At 44.4% G+C, this 15,379-nt stretch overlaps 1 protein-coding gene across 3 annotated transcripts in view; it reads right to left on the reverse strand.

Annotated features, from left to right (window-relative positions):
• The window catches only part of EPHA10 (EPH receptor A10), a 51,351-nt gene that overhangs the window by 10,074 nt on the left and 25,898 nt on the right, over positions 1-15,379 (reverse strand). For all 3 annotated transcript variants that reach the window (XR_012130121.1, XR_005062124.2, XM_037021336.2), the window contains exons 6-7: positions 6,148-6,281; positions 3,391-3,562 (exon numbers count right to left, since the gene is read on the reverse strand). Coding sequence is in view for 1 of the 3 variants with exons in the window: in XM_037021336.2 (XP_036877231.2) it covers positions 3,391-3,562; positions 6,148-6,281 (306 nt within the window). In the remaining 2 variants the exon portion in view is untranslated. The remainder of the gene's footprint in view (positions 1-3,390; positions 3,563-6,147; positions 6,282-15,379) is intronic.

Below are 15,379 nucleotides of genomic sequence, written 5' to 3' on the forward strand. Positions count from 1 at the left end.
AAGAGGTGTCATCTAACCTGGAATGGAAGATTGGAAGCATTTTTGATGATGCTTAGATACATGTGCTGGGTCTGGAAAATGGCAAGTCATGCATGTGGCTGGAAAACAGACTGCAGGGTGACAGAGTGGCCAGATATGAAGCTGGAGGGAAGAAGGACGAAGGGAACTGGGGTGGGGGAGGCGGAATCAGGATGGCTTGAATGCTAGGCCAAGGAGTGTGAACTTTATCCTGAGGGAGACAGCTAGAGTTCCTGCCTCAGGGAAAGGAGCGATGGTGTCCACTGGGTGGGGAGCAGGGATGGAGAGGAGATGCTGGAGACTGGTGAAGCTCTGGGGTAACTATTGAGAACGGGGAAAGTGCTACACAGCCAAAGACTGAACTGAGTTTAGAAAAACACACATCTGCAGGCAGCCTTGGTGTGGGACAGAGGAGGATGGCCCAGTTCTGGGGACACGCAGGGTGGACAGCGCACGACACCCAGGGGATGAGGCCCAGCAGGGCTGAGGAGCACTGCTGCTGGGAAAGCCTGCAGTGGCTGGGTAGAGATGGATGTGGGGTCAGAGGGGTGCAGAGAGCCAGGGAGATGAGGTCAAGCCGAGAGCTATCATTAGGATGCCACAGAGCAAGTGAGAGGGACAGAAGAGGAAGGGAGAGTCAACAAGGCCAGGGTCATAGAGGGGATTTCAGAGCCTATGGTCACAGAGGTGAGGAACAGGGTCCAGAGTCATGCTGGGGCAGAGGAAGGGTGCAGTTGCCCAGGCCTGTTTGAAATGAAACAGTCCATGAATGTCAGTCATGAAACCATAAAACTCTTAGAAGAAAACATAGGCAAAAAAATCTCTTGATTATAAACATGAGCAACTTTTTCCCTAACACATCTCCTTCGGCAAGGGAAACAAAATAAAAAATGAACAAGTGGGACTACATCAAACTAAAAAGCTTCTGTACAGCAAAAGACACCATCAGCAGAACAAAAAGGCATCCTGCAGTATGGGAGAATATATTTGTAAAGAACTCATCTGATAAGGGGTTAACATCAAAAATATATAAAGAACTCATACAGCTCAGCACCCAAAAAACAAATAACCTGATCAAAAAATGGGCAGAGGACCTGAAAAGACACTTCTCCGAAGAAGAAATACAAATGGCCAACAGGCACATGAAAAGATGTTCCACACAGCTAATCATCAGGGAAGTGTAAATTAGAACCACAATGAAATATAGCCTCATACCAGTTAGAATAGCCACTATTTGAAAGATAAGATATAACAAATGCTGGCGAGGGTGCAGAGAAAGGGGAACCCTCTTACACTGTTGGTGGGACTGTAAATTGGTGCAACCGCTGTGGAAAACAGTATGGAGGCTCCTCAAAAAACCAAAAACAGAAATACCACTTGACCCAGTAATTTCACTCCTAGGAATTTACCCGAAGAAAACAAAATCCCTGATTCGAGAAGACACATACACCCCTATATTTATCACTGCATTGTTTGCAATAGCCAAGATATGGAAGCAACCTAAGTGTCCATCAATAGATGAACGGATAAAGAAGACGTGGTACATATATCACAATGGAAACTATTTAGCATAGTAAGAAAAGAAATCCTGCCATTTGCAACAACATGGATGGAGCTAGATGGTATTATGCTCAATGAAATAAGCCAGGCGGAGAAAGACAAGTACCAAATGATTTCCCTCATTTGTGGAATATAAAAACAAAGCAAAACAGAAGGAACAAAACAGCAACAGACTCATAGACTAGCAGTTACCAAGGTGGGGGGGGGAAGTGGGTGAGGGCAGGAAGAAGGGAAGGGGACTGCTGAACCACTGTGGTGTACATTTGATGAAAGAAAAAAAAAAGAAAAGAAACAGTCCATGTGTCCATGTGGAAATGGACATGGAGATAGGGCAGCTGTGGTAGTGGCCATTGAGATGCCCCTCCTGGATCCCTCACCTACTGGAATTCCCCTTGAGTGTGGACTAGACATAATGACTTGCTTCTAATGAACAGAATATGGTAAAAGTGATGGGATGTCACTTCCAAGATGAGACTACAAGAAACTTGTAGTGGGCTTCTGTCTTAGGCACTACCTCACTCACTCACGGTCTCTGAAGGAATCGAGTTGCTAAGTTATATATAAGTAGCTCAAGGGAAAAGCCCAGGAGTCAAGGAACTGAGTGCCTCCAGCAAACAGCCAGCAAGAACCCCAGAGGGAAGCAGGTTCTCCCCCAGCTAGGCCTTGAGGTGAGCACAGCCTCAAAGAACATAGCCTGGGGAGAGACCCTGAGCCAAGGGCACCTAGCTAACACACCCGTATACTGCCCTACAAACACTGTGAGATAGCAAATGTTTGCTGTTTTCAGTTGCTATGCTTTGGGGTAGTTTGTTATGCAGCAACGGATAACTAATACAGGGTGAAGCATGATCCTTCATTATGATCCTGATTTGGGAATCACAGCTCACTGGAAAAAGTGCTCTGCAGATTGGAAGGCACATTCCCCCTTGGCCAGAGCCATAGCAAAGGAGGCTGGGAATCTGAGCAATGTCTACAAACTGAGAAGCACCAAATGAATGGAAATCATCAGCCCTTTTCAGCTAACAGGCCCTGCCTCTGCCACACTCACTCCACCCAACCCATGAGCCTGTGTTCAGATGGCTTCTTCTACCCTAAAATGCCCTTCCTGCCCATCTCCACACACTCACATGTTCCCTGGCCCTCAGGACAGAACACTAACCTCCTCTTGCCAGCACCTAGCTATGTCTGGCACACATGGGCATTCGAGCAAGAAGTACAATCTCTCTTCCCAGAACTCAAACTCCTTCAACATTTTATCTCCACTTCCCTTTGGGTTCAGAGCTCTTCCTATCTTGGATTAGACTCATGTAGCAGGTGGGAAAGAATTATCATCCTGACAGCTGGTGCCAGAATGCCTCTTAGGGGGAATTGCCTTTACCCAGGAAAATACTTTTATGAGCTGCTCAGGATAGACAGAAGTGAGATCTTGAGGGCTGGGTTAGCAGCAGGCAATACAACAAAAGAGAAAGCTAAACTGCTCTGCTCCATGTCACTAAAAGGAATCTGAGGGTGAGTGGGGAGAAGAGGAACCAGGGAGGGAAATTAAGAGAGGAGGGGCTAACACAATACCATGGAGAAGCTCGAGCTTCTCCACGGACAGGCACCCAATCCCATTCATGTCGCTGAACAGAGACTAGTTCATGCTTTCCAAATTCATTAATGAATTTAGGCTGTAATTAATCTCTTCGCAGGCTCCCTTAATTGTACAGATACACACCCCCGGCCCTGCCCCCCACCTAATTTGTCTCCCAGCCCAGCCCAATGCTGGGCTTTCTCTGCCTAGGTGCCTCTCCGCTGGCACACATCACTTACCCTCCCCCGGGGTCTGCACTTCAATGCTGGGATGGAAGTTCTGGGTGTCCCAGAAGGGCCCTGGGAAAGCGGCCCGGATCTGAAAGACGTAGCGTGTAGCAGGCTTCAGGTTGGTGACGGTGACTGCAGGTGCCCCTGTCTTCACCGTGGAATAGGTCTGCTCACTCTGACCCTGGGGAGGGACTGAGAAGTGAGACCCAGACCCACACTCCTGGGAAAGGAGCAGGGTGGTGGGAGAAGTACCCTTAGTGAGCAGGGGCTGTGTGGAAGAACCTGACTCTAGGCATCTCAGGGAGTCCACAGGTTTCTCCCAGAGGATCCATAACCCCTTTCTCCACCACAAGTTCCCACCCTCATTTTGGGGTATTCATGGCTGAGAACAGCTCCACCTCCAAGTAAGAAAAACTTTAGAGAAGGTGCTTAGTCCTCCATCTTGGGGATGGAGGGATGATGGACATCAGGGCCTGGCAGTCCAGAGGGAGAGCTGGGCCTGGCGCCTCAGAGGAAGAGCAAGAAAATGGGCCCTGACACCTGCCCAGCCCCTGTCAGCTCACAAAGCTGTTCCTTCCCCTTGTCATCTGATTCCACAATGTCCTGCAAGGCTCTGATTCACAGGAAGCGGCCCAAGCCCCCAGTGGAGAGTGGGGACAGCAATAGCTGTCACTGAGCCAGGGCCTGCTCACTGCCAACTGCTGCGCTAGCCCCTTTCGAAGCCCAGCTTCCTTCAATGCTCACATGGCATTCCTGCCTCCTTTTATGCTGAGGGTCACATCAAGGGAGGGTCAGGGGGACATCTCCTCAATTCCTCAGGGCCCATGCTCTGAGCTCTGCACATCACACGGTCCCCAGCACACCTAGTAATGGCTGTACTGGAGACTCTGCCACCGCTTCATCTCTGCCTACAACTCCTTTGTTAGAGCCCCTGCACACCCATGGCTCTCAGTTCCTCGGTCGTGGTGTATGGGAACTGGGCCAGACTCTAGCCCAAGCTGGGTCAATCAGGATCTCCCCTGGGCATCTGAATGACTCACTGAAAGACAGTGAGGCAATGGCTGCAGGACCTATGGGCTGGGGCATGTGAGAGCTGGGCTGGAGAGCAGGGAAGGTGCAAGGCCACCAACCTCAGCAGCTGTGATGTGCTAAGTAAGAGCAACAAGCCCTCCTGCAGAGAGACTGAACTGTGCAGAGAGAAGCGGAGATGCAGAGCACTGTGGCTCCAGCAATACTTCTGGTTACTGGGTTCCATGAGATATTCCTGAAGCCTTTCAAATATAGCCTCTGTTTTACTTTCTTCTCTTTTCAAGGGTTTTAGTTCCCAGCAAATACACAGTCCCTAAGGGCCTGGGAGCCTCCACCTTGCTCAGCTTTGGGACTTTGTCTACGTGCTGATCCCCAAGTGTCAGGTCAGTGACAACTGCAACTACCGCATGCCTAGCTCCTTCCCAGTGCCGCTCACTGATGTCCCCTAAACATCAGGGCTCCTCAGAACCCTGTCCAGGCAGCTCTGCTCACTCACATCCCCCTCCTAGGTCAGCTCTTCTGCTTCCCTGGCTTCAGCTACCAGCTCTATGCAGAAAGCCCCTCTCTCTCTTTCCCCAGCAGGTCTCTCCTGTGAGCCAAAGACCTACAAGTCCATCTGATGTCCTATGGGCTCCTTGAATGCTACATGGGCAAAACCAAGCTCACCATCAAACCCCCACCCTGCTCCCCCAGCTCAGTGACTCTCCGCCACAGTCAGTGGTGCTCCATCCTCTAGGTCACCCAGCAGTTACTCAGAACTCACTCCTCTTTCCTGTTCAACACCCCCCTTTCCACCCCACCAACTCACAGCTCTCAGTAGACTTCTAGAATTCAAAACCTTTTATCTGATTCAGCAAACAAGTATCCTGAGTCACGAAGAAGTGAGTGAAGTTCTGATACATGAAGTGCTAAGGCTGAAAGCTAGGTTTCACTTTTAATGAATAAAATTTCCACAGGTGGGAAACATTTTAACAGGAGATTACACATCAGATTTAAAAATAAATTTATGGGGAAAAGGGATAGTGGATTGGGATGTAACTCCATTTGTCAAATCATGGTTCAACTGCAACTGTACAGCAGTTTAGTTCAACTGCAACTGTACCCCCAAAAGCTGCGAAGCAAAAGTATCCATCCTATGAAAATCAATTGGCAATATGGAGTTTACAATTAGGAGCACTGCATATTTTTTATTATGCATAAGGGATGTGTTACACATCCTTTATATCAGTAAAAGTATAGTAATAATTCATATAGTTCACTGTTCTGGAGAGCTGGTTGTTAAACATTTACCAGCACACCATGGAGCCCCAGCACACCATCTGACCTACCAATGTGCTCCCACCCTCACACATTTTTGTAAAATTTGAAACAATGTATTTCTGCATTCCTTTTCTTAAAACAGTTTGCAAAGTATGTATGTGATCCAGCCACACAGAATTTGGATCAGCCCCCTGAGAAAGCTCTTTGCCAACTGTCCCTGCTAGGCAGAAGTGGTGAAACTGGAGATGAGGACATGAAGAACGGGGGCCTCCTGGGGTAAAGGGGAAGAGGGGCGGCATCATTGGTGTGGAGGGACCAGAAGAACCTCAAGCCTGGGGGCCTGTTAGGTGGCTGGTGGGTGTGTTTAGAACGAAAATATGAAGGACGTTTGATGGGAAAATGTTGTGAAGAAACAGGCAACAGGGGCTGACCACAGCCAGGAACACAACAGCAGGTCTCTCTCAGACCCCGACTCACCTTCTCATAGTATCGGATCTCATACTCCGTGCGGTTGGCCTCTGGCGCTCCAGCAGGGATGGGTTCCCGCCACGAAAGGGACACACTCTGGGGTTCCACTCGGTCCCTGCGGATCTCATCCTCCTCCCAGGGCGCTGGAAGTAAGCAATGCAGAGTTCTCCACCGGTATCCAATGGTGGGGCAGGGCCAAGGGGCTGGAAGGACAGGGCATGGCGGGTGGAAGGGACTGGGGCGGGACTGTGGAAGTCAGAGCTTGGCCAAACGGCCATGGGCGGGGCAAGAGCCTCCTGAGGGGCGGGGACCGGGGGGTTGCGTCTAGAGGAAAGGGAGGCGGGTCGCACCCCAAAGCTCTCAGCTTTCATGGATCCTAGGAGGAAAAGCTTCAACCTGCCACTTGCCTACTCCCTATCCTCCAGTTTAGCTCATGGTGGCTGATTCTAATCCTCCAGGCTCTTTCTATGCTTTCTGTGATTTGGAGACACTAGAGAGCATAGGAGGAAGGAAGACAGACTACTTAACTACTCTAGTTGTCTGGTCAAGAGGTAATATACTCAGCAAACTAGGAATAGAAAGAAACTCCTTCAACATAATAAAATCCATATATGAAAAGCACAAAGCTAAAATCATACTCAATGATGAAAAAACTGAAAGCTTTCCCTTGAAAGTCAGGATCAAGGCAAGTAATGTCCACTCTTGCAGTATCTATTCAACACAGTACTAGAAGTCCTAGCCAGAGCAATTAGGTAAGAAAAAGAAATAAAAGGCATTCAGATTGGAAAGGAATAAGTAAAATCATCTCTGTTCACAGATGACATAATCTTCTATGCAGAAAACCTTAAAGATTCCACACACACACACACAAAAACAGTTTTAGAACTAAAGAATGAATACAGCAGAGTTGCAGGATACAAAATGAACACACAAAAATCAGCTGTGTATCTACACACTACCAATGAACACTCTGAAAAGGAAATTAAGAAAATAATTCCATTTAAAATAACATCAAAAAGATAAAATACTTAGGAATAAACCTAACCAAGGAGGCAAAAAAGACCTTCACACTGAAAACTACAAAACACTGCTGAAAGAAATTAAAGAAAACCCAAATAAAAAGATATTCACGTTTATGGAGCAAAGGACTTACAATTATTAAAATGTCTGTAGTACTCAGAGTGATCTGCAAATTCAATGTAAAACCCCAATGGCACTTTCTGCAGAAATAGAAAAATTGTCCTAAAATTCATACAGAATCTCAAAGGACCATGAACAGGCAAAAACAATCGAGAGAGAAAATCAAAGCTGGAAGCCTCACACTTTTTGACATCAAAACATCACAAAGTTGTAGCAATTAAAACAGTATGGTAAAGAAATATACCTCATAAGGAGTTGATATCTGATAAGGAGTTGATATCCAGAATATATAAAGAACTCCTACAACCAACCAAAAAAAAAACCAAACCCTACAAACAACCTGATTTTAAAATGGGCAGAGAACTTCAACAGACCATTTCCCAAAGAAGATATAGAAATGGCCAATAAGACACTAACAAATGGAAACTCATCTCATGCTCTTGGCTAGGAAGAATTAATATTGTCAAAATGGCCATCCTGCCTAAAGCAATCTTCAGATTCAATGCAATCTCTATCAAAATACCAACAGCATTCTTCAACGAACTGGAACAAATAGTTTAAAAATTCATATGGAATCACGAAAGACCCCGAATAGCCAAAGCAATCCTGAGAAGGAAGAATAAAGCTGGGGGGATCACACTACCCAACTTCCAGCTCTACTACAAAGCCACAGTAATCAAGACAATTTGGTACTGGCATAAGAACAGACCCACAGACCAGTGGAACAGAATAGAGAGTCTAGATATTAACCCAAACATATCTGGTCAATTAATATACGATAAAGGAGCCATGGACATACAATGGGGAAATAACAGCCTCTTCAACAGCTGGTGTTGGCAAAACTGGACAGCTACATGTAAGAGAATGAAACTGGATCATTGTCTAACCCTATACACAAAAGTAAATTCAAAATGGATCAAAGACCTGAATGTAAGTCATGAAACCATAAAACTCTTAGAAAAAAACATAGGCAGAAATCTCTTAGACATAAACATGAGCGACTTCTTCATGAACATATTTCCCCGGGCAAGGAAAACAAAAGCAAAAATGAACAAGTGGGACTACATCAAACTGAAAAGCTTATGTACAGCAAAGGACACCACCAATAGAACAAAAAGGCATCCTACAGTATGGGAGAATATATTCATAAATGACAGATCCGATAAAGGGTTGACATCAAAAATATATAAAGAGCTCACACACCTCAACAAACAAAAAGCAAATAATCCAATCAAAAAATGGTCAGAGGAGCTGAATAGACAGTTCTCCAAAGAAGAAATTCAGATGGCCAACAGACACATGAAAAGATGCTCCACATCGCTAGTCATCAGAGAAATGCAAATTAAAACCACAATGAGGTATCACCTCACACCAGTAAGGATCACCACCATCCAAAAGACAAACAACAACAAATGTTGGCAAAGATGTGGAGAAAGAGGAATCCTCCTACATTGCTGGTGGGAATGTAAATTTGTTCAAACATTGTGGAAAGTATGGAAGTTCCTCAAAAAACTAAAAGTAGAAATACCATTTGACCCAGGAATTCCACTCCTAGGAATTTACCCTAAGAATGCAGCAACCCAGTTTGAAAAAGACATATGCACCTCTATGTTTATCACAGCACTACTCACAATAGCCAAGAAATGGAAGCAACCTAAGTGTCCATCAGTAGATGAATGGATAAAGAAGATGTGGTACATATACACAGTGGAATATTATTCAGCCATAAGAAGTAAACAAGTCCTACCATTTGCAACAACATGGATGGAGCTAGAGGGTATTGTGCTCAGTGAAATAAGCCAGGCGGAGAAAGACAAGTATCAAATGATTTCACTTGTCTGTGGAGTATAACAACAAAGAAAAAACTGAAGGAACAAAACAGCAGAAGACTCACAGAACCCAAGAATGGACTAACAGTTACCAAAGGGAAAGGGACTGGGGAGGAGGGGTGGGAAGGGAGGGATAAGTGGGGGGGAAAAAAGAAAGAGGCATTATGATTAGTATGTATAATGGCAGGGGGGCACAAGGAAGGCTGTACAACACAGAGAAGACAAGTAATGATTCTACAACATCTTACTACGCTGATGGACAGTGACTGTAATGGGGTATGTGGGGGAACTTGGTGATGGGGGGAGTCTAGTAAACATAATGTTCCTCATATAATTGTACATTAATGATACAAAAAAAACCCAAAAAACAAATGGCCAATAAACACATCAAGAGATGCTCAATACCACCAATCATCAGGGAATTGCAAGACAAAACCATGAGATATCACTGCTCACCCATAAGGATGGCCACTGCCAAAAAGAAAGATTAAATTAGAAAATAACAAATGTTGATAAGGATATGGAGCAACTGAAGCCCCTGTGCAATGTTGGTGGGAATATAAATTGGTGCAGCCACTATGAAAAACATGCAAGTTCTTTAAAAAATTTAAAATAGAACTACCCAATTACCCAGGAACCCCACTTCTGGGTATTTATCTCAAAGAAATGAAATCACTGTCTCGAAGAGCTATCTGTACTCCACGTTAATTGCAGCATTCTTTACAATAGCCAAGATATGGAGACAATCTTGGTATCTGAGTAGACGAATGGGTAAAGAGAAGACTATATATATATATATATATATATATATATAATCCTGCCATTAGCAAAAACACAGATAAATCTGGAAGGCATTAAGCTAAGTGAAATAATGCAAAGAAAAATACTACACAATCTTACTTATATGTGAAATCTAAAAAAAACCAAGCTCAGAAACAGAGTAGTTTGGTGATAACAAGGGCCATAGGTGGAGGAAATGGGAGATACTGGTCAAAGGGAACAAACCTCCAGTTACAAGATTAGGGGACCTAGTGTACAGCATCGTGTATAGTTAACAATACTGTATTGTACTCCTGAAAGTTGTGGAGATCTTAAATGTTCTCACCACACACGCGCACACACACACAAAAGGTAACTATGTGAAGTAATGGATGTGTTAACTAACCTTCTCATGGTAATCATTTCACAACCTATACCTATACCAAATCATCACATTGCACACCTTAAACTTACACACAGTTATATATCAATAAAACTTGTGGGGTGGACAAAATATGACAGATACATACAATGGAATATTTTAAAAAAGAAAAACCTGTTACATGCTACAGTGTGGATGAACTTTGAGGATACTATGCTAAGCAGAATAAGCCATCCCCAAAAAGACAAGCACTGTATGATTCCACTTATTTGAAGTCTCCAAAGTAATCAAACTGTTAGAAACAGAAAGTAAAATGGTAGTTGCCAAGGGCTGGGGGGTTGGGGTGGGAAGAGGAGTTCTTATTATTGTAGAGCTTGAGTTTTACAAGATGAAAAAGTTCTAGAGATCTTTTGCACAATAAAGTATCTGTAGTTAATATTGCTATACTATACACTTACAAATGGTTAAGATGGTAAATTTCATGTTATATACATTTTGCCATGATAAAAACATATTGTTGCCTGGGTCACACAACCCAAAGCAATTAAATCATAACCTCCGTGTGGTAGGACTCAGGCATTACTATCTTTTTTTTAAAGCTTCACAGTGATTCCAATGTGCAGACAACTTTGAGAACCACTGATCTACATCATATCAGATTCACAGCAGCAAAGCCAAAAAAAAAAAAGGTAATAATGCCTGAGCTAAGGCGGAGACCACTAGGTTACCAGGAGGAAAGATCATGGCCTCATTTTCAGTGTGCTGAACAGAGGAGTTTCCAAAAGAAGATGGTAGAAAGGAAGCTGGGTATGTGGTTCCAGGGCTTACAAAAGGTGTCTGGGAGGGAGTTGGAGATCCAAGAGCCATCGGAGAGTGACTGGATGAAACTGCCCAGGAGAATGTACAGAAAGAAGGAAAAGCTGCTAGGGAATAAGCCCAAGAAATAATGAAACTTAAGAGGCAGACAAAGGAAGAGGAGCTTGAAAAGGAGGAACCAGAGAGGTAGGAGGAAAATTAGGAACAAATGACATCACAGAAGCCCAGGGAAGGGAACATTAAGAAGGTTCCTTCCTGATTCTTCCAGGTTATAAGCCATTGTTCCATGAGCAAGAGCCTCAGCTTCCTCAGGGAAACAATAACCCCATTAGGCTTCTGTGAGAACTTTATGAAGTGATATATATGAAGAGCTTAGCACAATACCTGACGCAGAGCAAGCATTCAATGCAACCAACCAAAGGAGCCAGGGGTTCACAGCAGCAAAGCCAAAAAAAGCAGTGCCATATGCGAAGAAGAGGCAGGGTAAGGAGACAATTCAAAGTGCCCTCTGGCTTTACCAATGTGGCGGTTCCTGGGGACTTCCGGGATTGAGGGGAAGTAAGTATTAGGCGGTGATGGGCCAAGGAAGTAGAGAAAGGGCGCATGTAGCTCACTCTTTGAAACTGTGTGAATATGGCTTCCAGTTTTAAATGGTAACCACCTAGCATCCCCCACACCCAGTCTCTCCCACATTCTGATTAACATATAAAGATACAGAAAGAGCTGAAAACCTACAACATCACTACAAACAGGTCATGAAAACTGATTGTCAGAATGGAGGGGGAGTAGAGAGGCATATTTCCACCTATGATAAAGCCAGTGGAACTAGATCAAAAAGTGCAATGGTAGTGACCCCTGGGCTATGCTGCCCACAGAGTGACACTGCCTCCCATGCTAAAAATAACTTGAAAGGGGCTTTATCCTCCCTCCCACTGTCTGGCCCTTAAAAAAAGCAAGGTCTTTGTCAACTGGACAATGCACAGGCATCATTCTCCTGTACAGCTGCTTTGGAGGAAAAGCTTTCTTCCCATCCCCCAGGGGTGCCCTCAGCCTAAATCCACGTGGAGATGGCAGCTCCTGGAGAAGACGTGGGCACAACAGGAGAGCAGTAATATGCATCTTAGGAGGTGACACAGTCCATTGTAGATAAAGATGGAAGGCAGAGATAGGAAGGGGCTAGAAATGTCACTTTTTTGAACTATGTTTGTTGAAAGCATCAGATGGCCAGAATATAGGGAGGTAGGAGAAGGTTCCATGTCAGTCCCACGGAGATATATTAGATGAAAGTCTGATAAATCCTGAGAACGGTGCTAAAAAATGAGCCCAAGCACCCACTCTCCCACTGTAGATTTGTGATGAGATTCAGCCAGCAGCCAAGAGGGGCCAAGAGTACAGAGACACTACTGGAAACCTATGTGACAGCTATGTCCCCCTTCCCTGACAGCTGAGTCCAATCTTTGATTCAGGGTCTACTGTCTCCCTCCAAATGCCTCAGGTTAATTCTGACTGTTCTAAGCCATCTGTGTGTACTCATTCACTTTGCCAATGACTGGTTTAGGGTTAGGTTTATAATGTAGATCTGGCCAACAAAAGAAGAAATCAGCTAATGAGAGGAGGAATTCTAAGAACGGCTTCTTGCTCTCAAAAAGATACCTATGAGGAGCAAAACAGTTCTTTCCTGCTCTGGATAGTAAGCATGCAATGTCTGGAGCTGCTGCATCCAAGGTGCCACTATAAGGAAGCCAGCCTATGTGATGAAGATGCCAGAGTGGAGAGACAGAAAGAATGTGGGTGCTTGAGGAGACTGTAGAAGTACCAAATTTACCAAACTCTAACTCTACTCTTCTTTGATAAGATAAGATACTATTTTAGTGAAATCTCCGTTGGATTGTGATTTATTGTTACTTGGGCCAAAAGCCTCACAAACCAGCCTAACGGACAATTCACACATCTTAGGTTTTCTGGCAAACACCAGCTATTCCCGTTAGAACAAGTAAATAGAAAACACCAACAAATTGGGCATATGAGAATATATTTCAGAATAAGCAAGCAGGAAAATTATTCTGAAGACTCAGGAGAAGCAGATCTTTAAGTGATTTAGTATAACAGTCAGAGGGACAAGTAAGGAGCCTGACATATTCCAGAATATGAAAGAAAACAGCCTTCAGAAAACAGAAGCAGAAGGCCATGATGAGAGGACAGGTGAGAAGAAAAAGAAATGAGATAAAAGCGGGGAAGGTGAGAATGGCTTGTGGAGAAACTAGAAGTGCATCAGCAAAATCGAAGCAGTTAAGTGAATATTCATTACAAATATAAGCAATTTTAATAAAATTACAAGCAGTATGGGAAACATAAACCCCTCTGTCTTTGGAACATCAAGTAGACAATAAGAAGGAAATAGAATAAATATGTATGGAGGGGAGGAGAACTACAGTAGAAAAATAATACACATTGCTTTAAAGTAGCCATGGGATAGTTAAATATTTACCATATCTTAGACCAGACAGAAAACCTCAATAGTTACTTTAAAAAGTAAAAATTGTACAGACCTCTTTCTTTAACCATGGAGCAGTAAAATCAGAAACAGAAAGCTAAACAAAATAAAGCAAGTCATCCAGAAATTAAAACCCATTCTCTAAGGTAATTTTAGTCAAAACTACAATACCAGAAGAGAACATAGGTATAAATCTTCATGACCTTGAATTAGGCAATGGTTCCTTAAACATGATTACCAAAAGCACAAGCAACCAAAGAAAAAATAGACAACCTGGATTTAATCAAAATTAAAAATTTTGAGCTTCAAAGGATACTACTCAAGAAAGTGAAAGGCACAGGTAGTTGCTAGAGGTGGGATTGGAGAATAGGCAAAATGGGTTAAGGGGGGTCAAAGGGCACAAACTCCCTGTTGAAAACTACCTATGTCCTGAGTTCGGATTAAAGATGGCGGCATGAGAGGTGAGACAGAGGCTTCCTCCTAAAACTGCATATATTATGAAAATATAATTAATACAACTAATCCTGAAAGAGCACCAGGAAAGAGGGCTGCGCCAGACTGCATACACCTAGAGAAAAGAGCAGACTTCATGGAACAGGGTAACATACCAAAGCTGTGGCCTGGTGGGACCCAAGCCCTTCCCCCACCCCAGCTCACCAGCAGGAGGAAGAGAAACAGAGTGGGGAGGGAGTGGAAGGCCTGGGACTGCTGAATACCTAACTCCGGAGATCTGCTCTGGGAGCACAAACCTACATTTCATGGTGCTCTCATGATACTCTCATGATTAGGGTATTGGAAAGCTAAGACAGGCAGAATTCCTGGAGAGACTGAGATTCCAGCCTCTTGTGGAAAGCAGGGATCCATATCCGGCTGCTCTGGGACAAAAGAAAGGCAGGCAGTCTGAGAGACTTCCTAACAAGGAAGCCCTTAGCAAGAGGGCTGCTAAAGGGGCAAGGATTGCACAGAGCTTACTGCTCAGGAGAAAGGACAGGTAGACAAAATTGTCCAGGTGTACTCTGCCCAGCAGATTGGGAGCTTTCACAATTTCCATGTGCTCCAGCTCCCTGGCTGGCTACACAGCTCCAAGGACCCCCTCCGTGATAGGCAGCCTATTGCACCTTTCTCCCGGCCAGCCCCACCTGACTGGCAAACCAGCAAACCCTACCCTGGCGTTAGGCCAGCCAGAGGGAAGATCTATCTACAGCAACTACAAATGCAAAGCAGAGGCTTATACCTGTGTGCTCGGCCCACTGGTTCAGGCAGTGGAGACAGGCATAGCGGCTGGGAAGCAGGAAAAAGCTCTTTCCTTCCCCGAGGCACCAATACCACTCCTCTGCGACCCTGGACATTGCTTCAAGGGCTGAGCAGCTCCAGAGAGTAGAGCTTCTGGACACTAGAGGGTGCCATATGCAAATATGAAATGTCAAAGGAATCTGGTCCAGAGTAAAATTAATATAACTCCTGAGAAAGATTACATGAACCTCATGATTCTTCCTGAAAAGGAGTTCAAAATAAAAATCATTAACATGCTAATGGAGGAATGGAAAGATATTCAAGAACTCAAGAATGAATTCCAGTCAGAGATCCAATCATTAAAGAACACAATGGAGGGAATTAAAAGCAGATTGGATATGGTGGAGGAGACGATAAATGAAATAGAAACCAGAGAAGAGGAATACAAAGAAGCTGAGGCATAGAGAGAAAAAAGGATCTCTAAGAATGAAAGAATATTGAGAGAACTGTGTGACCAATCCAAACGGAACAATATTCGCATTCTAGGGTACCAGAATAAGAAGAGACAGAGAAAGGAAAGTGTCTTTG

Source organism: Manis javanica, chromosome 4, assembly GCF_040802235.1.
Source record: "Manis javanica isolate MJ-LG chromosome 4, MJ_LKY, whole genome shotgun sequence".
Classification (NCBI taxonomy): Eukaryota; Metazoa; Chordata; class Mammalia; order Pholidota; family Manidae; genus Manis; species Manis javanica.